This window comes from Chlorocebus sabaeus, chromosome 4 (assembly GCF_047675955.1).
Source record: "Chlorocebus sabaeus isolate Y175 chromosome 4, mChlSab1.0.hap1, whole genome shotgun sequence".
Classification (NCBI taxonomy): Eukaryota; Metazoa; Chordata; class Mammalia; order Primates; family Cercopithecidae; genus Chlorocebus; species Chlorocebus sabaeus.
The window spans coordinates 80,385,621-80,398,306 of NC_132907.1; the positions used below are offsets into that span (position 1 = coordinate 80,385,621).

Below are 12,686 nucleotides of genomic sequence, written 5' to 3' on the forward strand. Positions count from 1 at the left end.
GTAGAGTCAGAGGACTTAAGATTCAGACTTTAAAAAAATTAGTGTTCTCTCAGAGAACTGAGGAGTTAGTTTACATAGAATGAGATGATTAACCTTTGCAAATATTTAGGTCCTGTGGATGCTTGTGGTTTTACAACGAATAATAATAATGAGGACTTCTTGTGTGCTTACTTTATGCCAGGCACTGCTCTTAGTGTTTTACTTGCATTTGTTTTATGGAATACTTGCAAAAACTACAGTGAGTTCTACTATTATCACCATTATATATATGAGGGAACTGAGACTGAGAAGGTTTTTCAGGATCATGCAGAGCGAGGATTTGTATCCTAGTTTCAAGCCATATAAGTTTAAAGATGTATAATGCTAGAACTTAGAATGGAGCTGGACACTGTGCCTAACTGACAGTCTGTTGTTTCATGGGCTTACTTTCCGACTAGGTGGTAAATCACTGATTCTGTCTGTATCATCCATCTATAAGTATCTGTCTACCTAATCTCCTCCAGAATTGATCACCATGCCCCAAATCATGTTAGTTTATATTTATTAAATCCATTCTTGAGAAATGTACAATATAGTTAGAGGGCTGGGTAGTGTCTTTGAAATTAATGAGGGGATGACTATGGTTTGTTGGCAAAGACAAGGAGAGAAAGAAGGGCGGCTGGATCCAATTTATGTGATATGAAGGAAATGTGATGGGAAGAGAGGCTGCTGATGACTTTTGAAGGTATTTTCTCTACTGACGGAGAAGTGCCTGTAATTTTGGTCCATCTACACTGATCCAGTTGGTTCCCTTGTCCTTAACACATTCCTTTGCAGGACGCCTGGCCTGTGCTAGTGTGAAGGATGTGGCCAAGCATCACTGGGGCTAAAATCTCACCTGGAGGCTAAGCCACAGCATTCCTTCCACTGCTTCTGTGCTCTCAAGAGATAGATAAACAATATACCACTGTGCTATCTTTTTTTTTTGGTTAGGATCTTTGTGTAAATGGTGCACAAATACTACATTTTAAAAGCTCATTAGTGGAGGAGGCAGTCAATGAGCTTGTAAATATGTTGCTGGATGTGGAAGTTTTATCTAAAGAAGAAAGTGAAAAAATATCCAATGAAAATAGTGTTCATTACAAAAATGAAAATTCAGGTAAGAGATGGGGTAATGAAAGGGTCTTGTTTTTCTATGATATTTACTAAAAACTAAAACTGAATTTTCTACATAGCAATTAATTTCATACTTCTAAAAAACATCCTTTCAGTTTTCTAATGATATGTATAAATCTGAAATTATGGCCCTGAACTTATTTTAGTGATTCTGTGTTGTTAATTCTTACTACTTTTGGTTAAACTGTGCAAACATGCACTTTTCATTGGCCCTTGTTAGCTTTCTTTGCATTTATGTATGGGTGGGTGTTTTATTTTACCTTATCAATAGAGTTGGATGGATGATTGATTGGAATTCCCCTCAGAGAGCATCTAGACTGAGCAAACCTTTTGCAGGACAGAGGACAACACTGAGATATGAAGAAGGGAAATTATCCCCCCAAAGTTTTAGGGCTATTGGTGGGAGGTAGCACCAGAACCCAGGCCCTTGGGGGCCAGTGTAGCTTTTTCAGTTTTTGCCTCTCTTGTTGGCTGTTTTCTCATACTGAGAAGGAGATGCCTCCATCAATCCATCTGATTCCTGATTTCCTCCTCCTACTTTTTGATGTCCTCACTTCCTAAGAAGTGTGAGGTTTAAGTAATATTAAACTTGCATGTAATTTATCCTTTAGTTGCAACAGATGATTCTTTCTTTCTATCTATCTATCTATCTATCTATCTATCTATCTATCTATCTATCTATCTATCTATCCATCCATCCATCTAACTTATCGCTATCTCTTTCATCTTGTAACAGCAAAAAGAGAAGAAGGAAATTTTGACACCTTGACATCATTCACTAATGCCAGAGCCGATGCCCTGTTTTTGACGACAGTCATGAGGAAAAAGAAAGAAACTGAGATATTAGAGGAAGAAGCCCGCGAGTTGCTCTCGCATTTCAACCATCAGAACATGGATGCTCTTCTGAAAGTTACAAGGAATACGCTAGAGGCCATTCGCAAACGCATTCATTCCTCTCATACAATTAACTTCCGGGGTAATAATCTCATATGGTTTGCTTAGTGATGATCAGGCATAGTTGCTGGTATGTGTGTGTGTGCGCGCGCATACATGCGTACGTTCTTGTTAAAATTAAATAATTAAAAATATCCATCATTTATTTTTTTATTTTTATTTTTGAGACGGATTCTCGCCCTGTCTCCCAAGCTGGAGTGCAGTGTCACGATCTCTGCTCACTGCAACCTTCGTCTCCTGGGTTCAAGTGATTCTCTGGCTTAGCCGCCCAAGTAGCTGGGAGTAGCTGCCATGGCTGGCTAATTTTTTGTACGTTAGTAGAGACGGGGTTTCACCGTGTTGCCCAGGCTGGTTGCGAACTCCTGAGCTCAGGCAATCCACCCGCTTCAGCCTCCCAAAGATTACAGGCGTGAGTCACTGCACCTGGCCATATCCGCCGTTTATTTAGTGCCTTCTTGTAATTTTAAACATTATGAACTTGATCATCCCAACAATTCTATTAAGTAGATACTATCTTTACTCTCATGTTAAATCAGAGAACTAGAGCACAGCACAGGGAGGTTAAACAGTTTGCTTAAGCTTTTGTTAATAACATGAAAATTGGTAGTACGTTTAGTCTTTTTGTAATAAGATGAAAATATATAAAATTATTTTAATTGGTGAAAGAAAAAGGTACATACTTTAAAAGAAGTTATATGGAAAAGATTCTTTCATTGTTAAATCATTAGGTTTGTCAGCCAGTCTTACAAAGTGGAAACATCTTACTAATGTCACACTCTTCAAAGGATATGTATGTATTTTACTATTTTTATGCTAATTTAGTACTTTCTAGCTGGTTTCTTCATTTTCAATAGCATCGTCTTTTCCTCAGCACAGTTCAGAAATAGGTGATGTATTTCTCAGGTGAGCCACAAAAATCCGTCAAATCTAGAGGCACCCTGAAATTAAATTCTAAGTTAAAAATGGTAAAAAGAAAACAAATAATAGTAATTAATGAAAACTCGAATAATAGGATAATAAAATCTGTTTATGTATCTTGAATATTGGCATTTGAAGGAAAACATCTTTAATATTTAATTAAAAGTGGGCAAATAAAAGTGGAAAGTCTGAAAGATTTTTGTGTGTTTGTTTGGTGCCATGGAGTATTATGTTTTACTTCATTCAGGGTAGAGGATAGTTCTTTCCTTTGACACAGGGTTATTATTAGAACTTGATAAGTGTGGGCTGATAGGCCAAATATTCAATCACAATTATTTATCAGCTTTTGTATTACAGATATTTGCCACTACATAAAGTTATGTATGATGTAAAGTTATGTATGATACATACATGTCTATATCTACATACCTGTACCTGTGTTCCACCTTTAAAGCTCCTTCAATATGAATGGCAAATTGTGCTTTATTTCTTTTCCATTTTTTTTTTTAACTACTCCACATTTGGATTTTACACACCATGGTAGGAAAGATCTATGTTTTATCTGAAATTCCGAAGTGGTTATTTGTTCTAACTTTGGCTTATGCCGATAGTCTTGTTCTTCATTCCTGGCTTACTTAGTTACATTTAACTAATTTGTTGGCATCCTGTTATTTGGAAGAATCATCTTTAATATTTTAGAGAAGCGTTTATAATTTAGCCTGATCCCACACAGTGGGTTTCTTTGTGGAGAGTATTCTAAGAAGCTATAAACAGCAAAAAATGCCTTGGGTTCCTCTGAACTGCTTTGTTATATTGAGCAATACCAGATCCTCCATGAGTTTTAATTGACTCATTCATTCAACGAGTATTTATTGGATTTTATACCTATTATGTATTGTTTTAATTCTTATGGTTACAAAGGAAGCAAATCTTATTTTAAATTAAAAATGTGAATTATTCCTTGTTTTGGGTTAACTCAGACAGTAACAGTGCCTCTAACATGAAGCAGAATAGTCTGCCCATTTTCCGGGCAAGCGTCACTCTGGCCATTCCCAACATCGTCATAGCCCCTGGCCTGGAAGATGTGCAGCAGACCCTGAACAAAGCCGTGGAGTGCATCATCAGTGTCCCTAAGGGGGTCAGACAGTGGAGCAGCGAACTGCTGTCCAAGGTGGGTGTGGAGTGCAGGAATGGTTTCATATGGAAACCACTTCTTTTACAAATGGGACAGAGCTGAAAAATAACCTTTTACTTTGTAGAAAAAGATACAAGAAAGAAAAATGGCTGCTTTGCAGAGTAATGAAGACAGTGATTCTGATGTTGAAATAGGAGAAAATGAACTTCAAGGTAAATGTTCTTTTAGTCTTTTAAAAGAGGCATTGTAAATCAACATTCATTGAGCTTAAATGTGTTTTAACCCCTCCATGTAATTCTCAATTTATTTTAGATCAGAATATTAATCTATGAGCCAATTTGAAGTTGACAAAGTATCAAGGTCCATGTATTTTAATATCATACTTTTAGTTGACTCCTGTTAATATGGTGAATCACATTTATTGATTTGCATATCTTGAACAAATCTTGCATCCAGGGGATAAATTTCACTTAATCATGACGAATGATCTTTTAAATGTACTGTTGAATATAGTTTGCTAGGATTTTGTTGAGGATTTTTGCATTTATGTCCACCAGTGATATTGGCCTGTAGATTTTAAAAATTGTAGTGTGTGTGACTAGCTTTGGTATCAGAGTAATGCTGGTCTTGTAAAATGAGTTTGGAAGTATTCCCTTCTCTTTAATTTTTTGAAGTGCTAGAGAAATATTGGTATTAGTTCTTTAAATGTTTGGTAGAGTTTAGCTGTGCAACCATCTGGTGGTAGGCTTTCTTTTGATGGTAGACTTTAAATTGCTGATTTGATCTTTTTTCTTACTATTGATCTGTTCAGATTTTCAATGTCTTCTTGATTCCATCTTGGTAGATTAATTATATGTTTCTAGGAATGTATTCATTTCTTCTAGGTTGGCACAAAGTTGTTCTTAGCATTCTCATGATAATTTGTATTTTTGGGTTATCAGTAGTAAGATCTCCTTTCATTTGTAATTTTATTTACTTGAGTCCTCTTTTTTACTTAGTCTAGCTAAGGATTTGTCAATTTTGTGTAGCTTTTCAGAAAAATAACTTTTCGCTTCATTGATCTTTTCTGTTGTTTTTCTAGTCTCTATTTCATTTGTTTATGCTCTTATCTTTATCTCCTCCCTTCTGCTAACTTTGGGCTTGTTTGTTCTTCTTTCTCTAGTTCTTTGAGTTGTAACGTTAGGTTATGTATTTGAGATCTTTCTCCTTTTTTGACTTAGCTGTTCGTTTTGCTATACTGTTTCCTCTTAGAACTGCTTTTGCTGAATCCAGTAAGTTTTGATATGTTGTGTTTCCATTCTCATTTGTCTCAGGATGTTTAAAAATTTCTCATTTAATTACTTCTTTGATCTGATTTGAGAAGTTTTTTTTCAGAAGCATATTGTTTTATTTTCACATATTTAAAACATTTGCATGATTTTTCCTGTTTGATTTTTTTTTCCTGATTGATTTCTAGTTTCATACGATTGGTTTGGAAAAGATACTTGTTATAATTTGATCTTAAGTTTGTTAAGGAAGACTCGTTTTGTGGTCTAACATATGATCCATCATAGAGAGTGTTCTGTATGCACTCTAGAAGAATGTATATTCTGTTTCTGTTAGATGGAATATTCTGTCTGTTAGGTATATTTGGTCTAAAGTGTAGTTCAAGTCTAGTATTTCTTTATTGATTTTCTGTTTAGATGATCTGTTCAATCGTGAAAGTAGGGTATTAAAATCCCCTACTGTTATTCTGTTCTAGTCTGTGTCTCTCTTCAGATCTCTTATTATTTGCTTTATATAGTTAGATGCTCCAATGTTGGGTGTATATGTATTTACAATTATAATATCATTTTGAAGAATTCATTCCCTTATTGTTATATAATGATCTTTGTCTCTTTTTACACTTTTTGATCTGAAGTCTATTTTGTGTTTTCATTTATATGTACTATATTTTTTCATCCCTTCACTTTCAGTCTATGAGTGAACTTTAAGGTGGAATGAGTCTCTTGTAAGCAGCGTATAGTTGGGTCTTTTTGTGATCTTTTAATCCATTTGGCTACTCTATGCTTTTTGATTGTTGTATTTAATACATTTACATTCAAAGTAATTGTTGATAGGTACAGACTTACTCTTGCCTTTTTGTTAATTGTTTTCTGGTTGTTTTGTAGATCCTTTATTTCTTTTTTCCTTTGCAGTTTGATAGCTTTCTATAGTGATATATTTTGGATCTTTTCTTTTTTTTTCTTTTGTGTATCTGTTGTAGCCTTTTGTTTTGTGTTTACTCTGAGGCTTACATAAAACATGTTATACTTATTATAGGCTATTTTAAGTTGGTAACAACTTAATTTTGATTGCATATACAAATTATATACTTTTACTCCCCACCTTATACATTTTAAGTTTTTTGATGTCACACTTTACACATTTTTATAATTTGTATCCCTTAATAAATTTGTGTAGCTCTAGTTGTTTTTAGTAGTTTTGCCTCTTAACTTTTTTACTGGAAATATTAATGATTTACCCACCACCATTACAGTATTGGAGTGTTTTGGATTTGCCAATATACTTACTTTTATCAGTGAGTATTATATTTTCATATGTTTTCATGTTACTAATAAATATCTTCTTCCTTCAGCTTAATCTCCATTTAGCATTTCCTGTAAGGTGGGTCTTGTGGTGATAAACTCTCAGCTTTTGTTTGTATGAGAAAGTTTATACCATCCCTTTGTTTTTGAAAGATATTATTGCTGGATATAGTATTCTTAGCAGTTATTTTATTTCAGTATTTTGAATATATCACTTCACTCCCTTCTAACCTGCAAGGCTTCTGTTAAGAAATCTACTGATAGTCTTATGAATGTTCTCTTACATATAATGAAACACTTTTCCCTTGCTACTTTCAACATGAACTCTTTCTTTATCTTTAGCTATTGACAATTTCATTATAATATGTCTTGGTGTGAGTGTTTTTGAATTAATCTTATTTAATGTCCTTTGAGCTTCCTGGAGCTGGCTTTCTATTTCCTCCCTCAGGCCTGGAAATTTTTGCCATTATTTCACTGAGTATGTTTCCTCTCTCTTTCTTTTCTCTTTCTGGCCAGCCAATAATTCATAAGTTGTTCCTCTTGATGGTGTCCCATAAGTCTGTTAAGATACCTTCATTCTTTTTATTTTTTGCTCCTCAGATTGGATGATTTTTCAGTGACCTCTCTTTGAATTCACTGATTTTTTTTCTCCTTCTGCTTCATCTAGTCTTCTGTGGAAACTATTAAATTTTTGTGTTCAGTTATAGCATTGTTCAGTTCTATATTTGCTGTTTGGTGCTTTTTTAACTTTCTGTCTTCGTTGAAGTTCTCAGTTTGTTTTTGTATTTCTGTCTTGATATTGGTGAGGATCTTTATGAATATTACAGATGGTGCCTGACTTGCAATGGTTTGGCTTCACATTCTTTTTGACTTTAATGGGGTTATCAGGATGTAACTTTATAGTAAGTCAAGGAGCATCTGTACTTAGAATAGTTTGACTTATAATTTTTTAACTTTATAATAGGCTTACTAGGGTATTAAGTGCATTTTTGACTTATGATGGATTTATTGGGATGTAACCTCATCACAGGTCAAGGAGCATCTGTATTTTTAATTCCATGTCAGATAAATCACATATGTCCACTTCACTCAGAACAGTTTCTGGAGATTTATTTTGTTATTTTATTTTAACTGAATTTCCCTGTTTTTGTTCATTTTCTTTGACCCTCTGTGTTGGTTTCTGTGTATTATAAAAGATAGCTACCTCTTTCAGTCTTGTCAGACTGACTTCATGTGGGAGGATCTCACTACTTTGACTAGCCAGAGATTTCAAGATGCCTCTGTAATCTTAGTGTTTGTCCAGACTGCTTTCTCTGTTTTTTGTCCCCCCTACCCTGGAGGTTCGGATATGATATGTCCTGTCAGTACCCCTAAGATTGGTAAGGTAGGAGCCAGATTCTCTAGATGTAGCTGGAAATGTTGGCATGTTGAATGCATGCTCCAATTTTTCCTGTCTTCACTGTGAAGCTGAGCACAGGCATTTATCTTCAGTTCTCTGCATTAAGCCAGAGAGAGGATCTGTGGCAAATGCCTGCAGTCATGTTCAGGCTGCATCATCTGATTCTGGGGAGATAAGGGATGGAAATTGGCCCATTGTACATCCACCTCTTTGTTTTCCATGGTCTATGGCTACTCAAAAGTGCAAAGACCCACTGACTCCCAGAGCTAGCTAGATCATTAAAGAGACAGTCCTTTGGGTAGGAGCTATAGAAGTTATGGCACTTGGTGCATGTCATAACTCCTTCCAGAAAGAATGGCTAGGCCTAGGCTTATCACTAGGTGAGCCAGAGGGAAAACTCATGAAGTGCTGAGCTCTGGCTCCAGCCGCTGGAGGGGTCCTGTTTGTTTGCCTCATTAATTCTCTGATGTAAGGTTTTTAGAAGCCAGGCCATCAAGTAGCCACTAGGGGCTGTTCCAGAAGCCCCTTCCCAGAAAGAAAATGGAAGCTGCACATTCTTGATCCTTTTCTGCATTGTTCTGAGGGGTTGTAGCCCCTGGTCGCGTTTCCATGTCCATTTAAACTTCCTTTCTGTTTTGTGATCTAGGGAAATTCACATATGCCTAATGCCCTTTCTTCAAGTAGCTAAGAGGTTTAGGATTGAGTTCTTTGGGAGGTGGCTGCAGAAGTTGGGATACTCAGTGCCTAGCATTAACCCCTTCTGAACAGAAGCAGAAACCTGTGTTTTTTATGCCCCTTCTCCGCACTGCTCCTGTGGGATAAAGCCTGTTGAAGTGCTTATATGCTCATATTAAATGGCTGCTTCTTCCTGTGGTCTAGAGAGACACACAAGTGCTGGTCCCGTCTGCTCCCAGAGATGGGAGTTTTAGAATGTAGTCCCTTGGGTGGAAGCTGTAAATGTTGGAGCACTTGGTGTGAGGGAGAAACAAGGGGCCATGGTTTTAAAGCCCCATTTCTGCACAACTTCCACGGAATGAAGCCTCTGTAAGTGCTTCATGCCTGTGTGAAGCCCTCACTGTTTTCTTGTGGTCTAGAGAGACTCTTGTGTGTCTAATCTACTTCACTCTCAGAGCTGGTGAATTAAGAGCCTTGGGGAACCTTAAGAGTTATGGTGATACATGTGAGGTCCAAAGTCTCATTTCCACAGAGAGAAGCTGTGTGTTGCAGATTCCTTTCCCAATTCTCTGGTTCAGTGTCCAGGGCAGGATCTGTGTCCAAGTGTGTCTCCACTCTTCCTGCCCATTTGATGTGGATGTGTTTTTGGTTATAACATAAGTAGGAATCTCTCCCTAGGTCTCTGACTTTCTCTCAGATGGAACTGATCTGAGAATAGATGTGTATTGGGTGTGTCCATGGGTGGAAGGAGAGCCAGGACCTTCTTATTCAGCCATGTTACTGACTTCATTCTTCTCATTTCCCAGATTTTTAACTTCTTTGGCCAATCTCTTATTTGCCCCCAACTAGTATCATTGCCTTAGGCAGCTGTGAAGTTAAGCAATTGTTGCTGATAGTCTTTTGACAAATGCTTTGGGGGTAGGACTTTTTTTCTCAGAGAATTCTGAATTAGGTCAAATAAAAATTAACTATTTGAACAAGGCTTTTCCAGGGAGCTCCCAGACAGCTCAAAGAGTGAGAATTCTGTGGAGCTCCCTAAGGAGCTCCAAGCCCAGGCTGGCCCTTCCAGGGACTGCTAGGCTACTGGTGGGGTTTTTTTTTTCCCTCCAGTAATGGTTGTAAGGCTGCTGTTTTTCAAGGCTACCTGGCTACCCTATAGCCAGAGAGCGGCAGTGGGACTAGAGCAAGTCAAAACACCACAAAACTTGCTGTTGTTACCAAGATTCAGCATTGTTCTTGAATAAACACTTTCTGGATTATTGCAAGCTTTGATTAATTTAGAGAGTCCTGAAAAGTTGACATTGACAATTCTTTCCATTATTTTCATTGCTTTTATAAAGGAGAAGATTTTCAGAAGTCCTTGCTTTACTATTATAGAAATATCCTCATCTTCTAAAAGTACATCTTTTGCTAGTAGTGTAAAGTTTTCTCTTCTTTTTTTCTTTTTAGATACCTTGGAGATAGCATCTGTAAATTTACCCATTCCCGTGCAAACCAAGAACTATTATAAGAATGTTTCTGAAAACAAAGAGATTGTAAAATTAGTTTCTGTGCTTAGCACAATGATCAACTCCGCCAAAAAGGTATGTCACGAGGGTCTGGCAGCCGGACCTTTTACTTTGCAACATGCACTTGTGTGAAGGTGATCATCACAAGGTTGTTCTGTATGTAGCCTGGGTCTCACCCACTGTACTTTTTGGGGGCAGCTAATGGCATCTTGTGTGTGCTCAGCAAATGTTTATCTAACTGAAGATCTTTCATTCTAGATTGCAAGGTGAAAGAAAATTATTCTTACTCTCATACTGTGTTTTGTTTAATGCCTTTAATATCTTCTTTTAATACAAATGAATCTAACTTAAAAAAAATCTAAAATGTTCCAAACTAGAAGTCAGACTGTTGTTATAATTCACCTTCGAAGAACCAATGATACTAACATATTTGAAACAGAATAAGGTTTGTAGTCATTTTTTCATATTTGAGTAGTCAGGCAAATGTTATAAAATGTCAGATAAAAATTTATTTATATTGCCACATAGAAATTAGATGAAACTGAGAATAAAGAAGATATTAGTACTATCAATACAAACTTGAACTGGAAATGAATGTACATTCAAGGCAGTTTTTTCTTTCAACATAATCTCCTCTCAACTTCCCCTTTTTTGTTCATGCAAATCTATTTTACAGACAAAAGGATTTAAAACCCTGAAGTCATCTTTTTTTTTTTTTTTTTTTTTTTTTTTTAAAAAAAAAAACCTCTTCTAATTCACATGGCCAGTAAGACTTGTTGACTTATTAATAATGTTTTCCGGTGTTTGAGGAATAGTTATTGTTCATTAAGTGCATTTTTTCTATTACTCAGTTTTGATACAATGAGTTACATTCATTTGAAAGCACTCTGAAAAGCTACCATTGCTGTAACAATGTGGGGAAATATTAAGTTTATTTTTAATGTGTTCCCAAGGGAACTGGAAATCTTTTGCATTTATTCACTTTTAATTTTCCTTTCTTAATATATCGAAGGTCCTGTATTTAATTTTCCCCTAGGGACAGTATTCATATAACTCAATAAATATTTATCTAGTACTTAGATTATTAGGCTCTATACTGAATGATAAGCAAAGTATTCCATGATAACAATAAACATTCAGAAATATTTTCAAGTGTCTCTATTCCTAGAAAATAGAATAAAATAAATCAGCAATAAGATCCACTAGTTTCTCTAGTATGATCAACCGCTATTATGAAAATCTAAGAGTAAGAAATCATAGTTAAAATTAACACACAGTGCTGGCAACAAAATACTTATCTCTGTGTCTTTTTTTTGAGAAGAAGTTTCACTCTTGTTGCCTAGGCTGGAGTGCAATGGTACAGTCTTGGCTCACTGCAACCTCTGCATCCCAGGTTCAAGCGATTCTCCTGTCTCAGCCTCCTGAGTAGCTGGGATTAGAGGCATGTGCCACCACACTCTGCTAATTTTGTATTTTTAGTAGAGACAGGGTTTTGCCATGTTAGTCAAGCTGGTCTCGAACTCCTGACTTCAGGTGATCCGCCTGCCTTGGACTCCCAAAGTACTGGGATTACGGGCATGAGCCACTGCGCCCGGCCTCTGTGCCACTTTTATTGCATTTGCTTTTACATTATATGAAGGAAATTATTATTTTGCTTCTATGCTCCACAACCTCAACTGTTCCTTTTCCCACTTCTACCAACCTTCTTTCATCTTTTATAGTAAAGTTCTGTAATTACTATAGCGTCATAGTGGCCAAGTCTGGGATTTTAGGGTATCCATCACCGAAATAATGTACATTGCATCTATTAGCGAATTTCTCATCACCCTCCCTTCTGAAGCTGATGAGAAATCTGACTCTTCTGAGTCTCTATTATCTATCATTCTGCTCTCTATGTCCATGAGAAAACATTTTTTAAGCACTAACTTATGAGTGAAAACAATATGCAAAGATATTCTTAAGACAGGTGGTAGCAAAATCAGTCCAAAAGGAAGAAGTGATGGAGGGGGCGTAGCACACTCCTCTGTGGCTTGCTGCTTTCGCTGGTACAAAGCAGTAGCATTTGTTTTGCTGGGAAAAATAGCATTTGAAAACGTGACCTCTGCATTAGATCAATACTATCCCTATTTACCAATTGCCAGAGAGTCATTTCATCTTTACAGATGCATACTTGGTTAGCAAACTAGACTGTTCATTTACAAATCAATTTTTAAAAATGTATATGCCATTCATAGCCAGTTATAATAGTGGAAAAGATCTTGTTTACAGTGACAACATCATTGGAAAATACCTAGAAACATGTGTAATAAGAAGTATCTGGGGTCTCTATGAAGATTACCCTAAAACTTAATAAGAAATTTTTGAAAAAGATGACA

At 36.3% G+C, this 12,686-nt stretch overlaps 1 protein-coding gene across 4 annotated transcripts in view; it reads left to right on the forward strand.

Moving 5' to 3' along the window:
- The window catches only part of DNAH5 (dynein axonemal heavy chain 5), a 318,561-nt gene that overhangs the window by 125,936 nt on the left and 179,939 nt on the right, over positions 1 to 12,686 (forward strand). For all 4 annotated transcript variants that reach the window (XM_037988724.2, XM_007961228.3, XM_037988725.2 and 1 more), the window contains 5 exons: positions 973 to 1,138; positions 1,892 to 2,131; positions 4,008 to 4,198; positions 4,287 to 4,374; positions 10,253 to 10,386. In XM_037988724.2, coding sequence (XP_037844652.2) covers positions 973 to 1,138; positions 1,892 to 2,131; positions 4,008 to 4,198; positions 4,287 to 4,374; positions 10,253 to 10,386 — 819 coding nt within the window. The remainder of the gene's footprint in view (positions 1 to 972; positions 1,139 to 1,891; positions 2,132 to 4,007; positions 4,199 to 4,286; positions 4,375 to 10,252; positions 10,387 to 12,686) is intronic.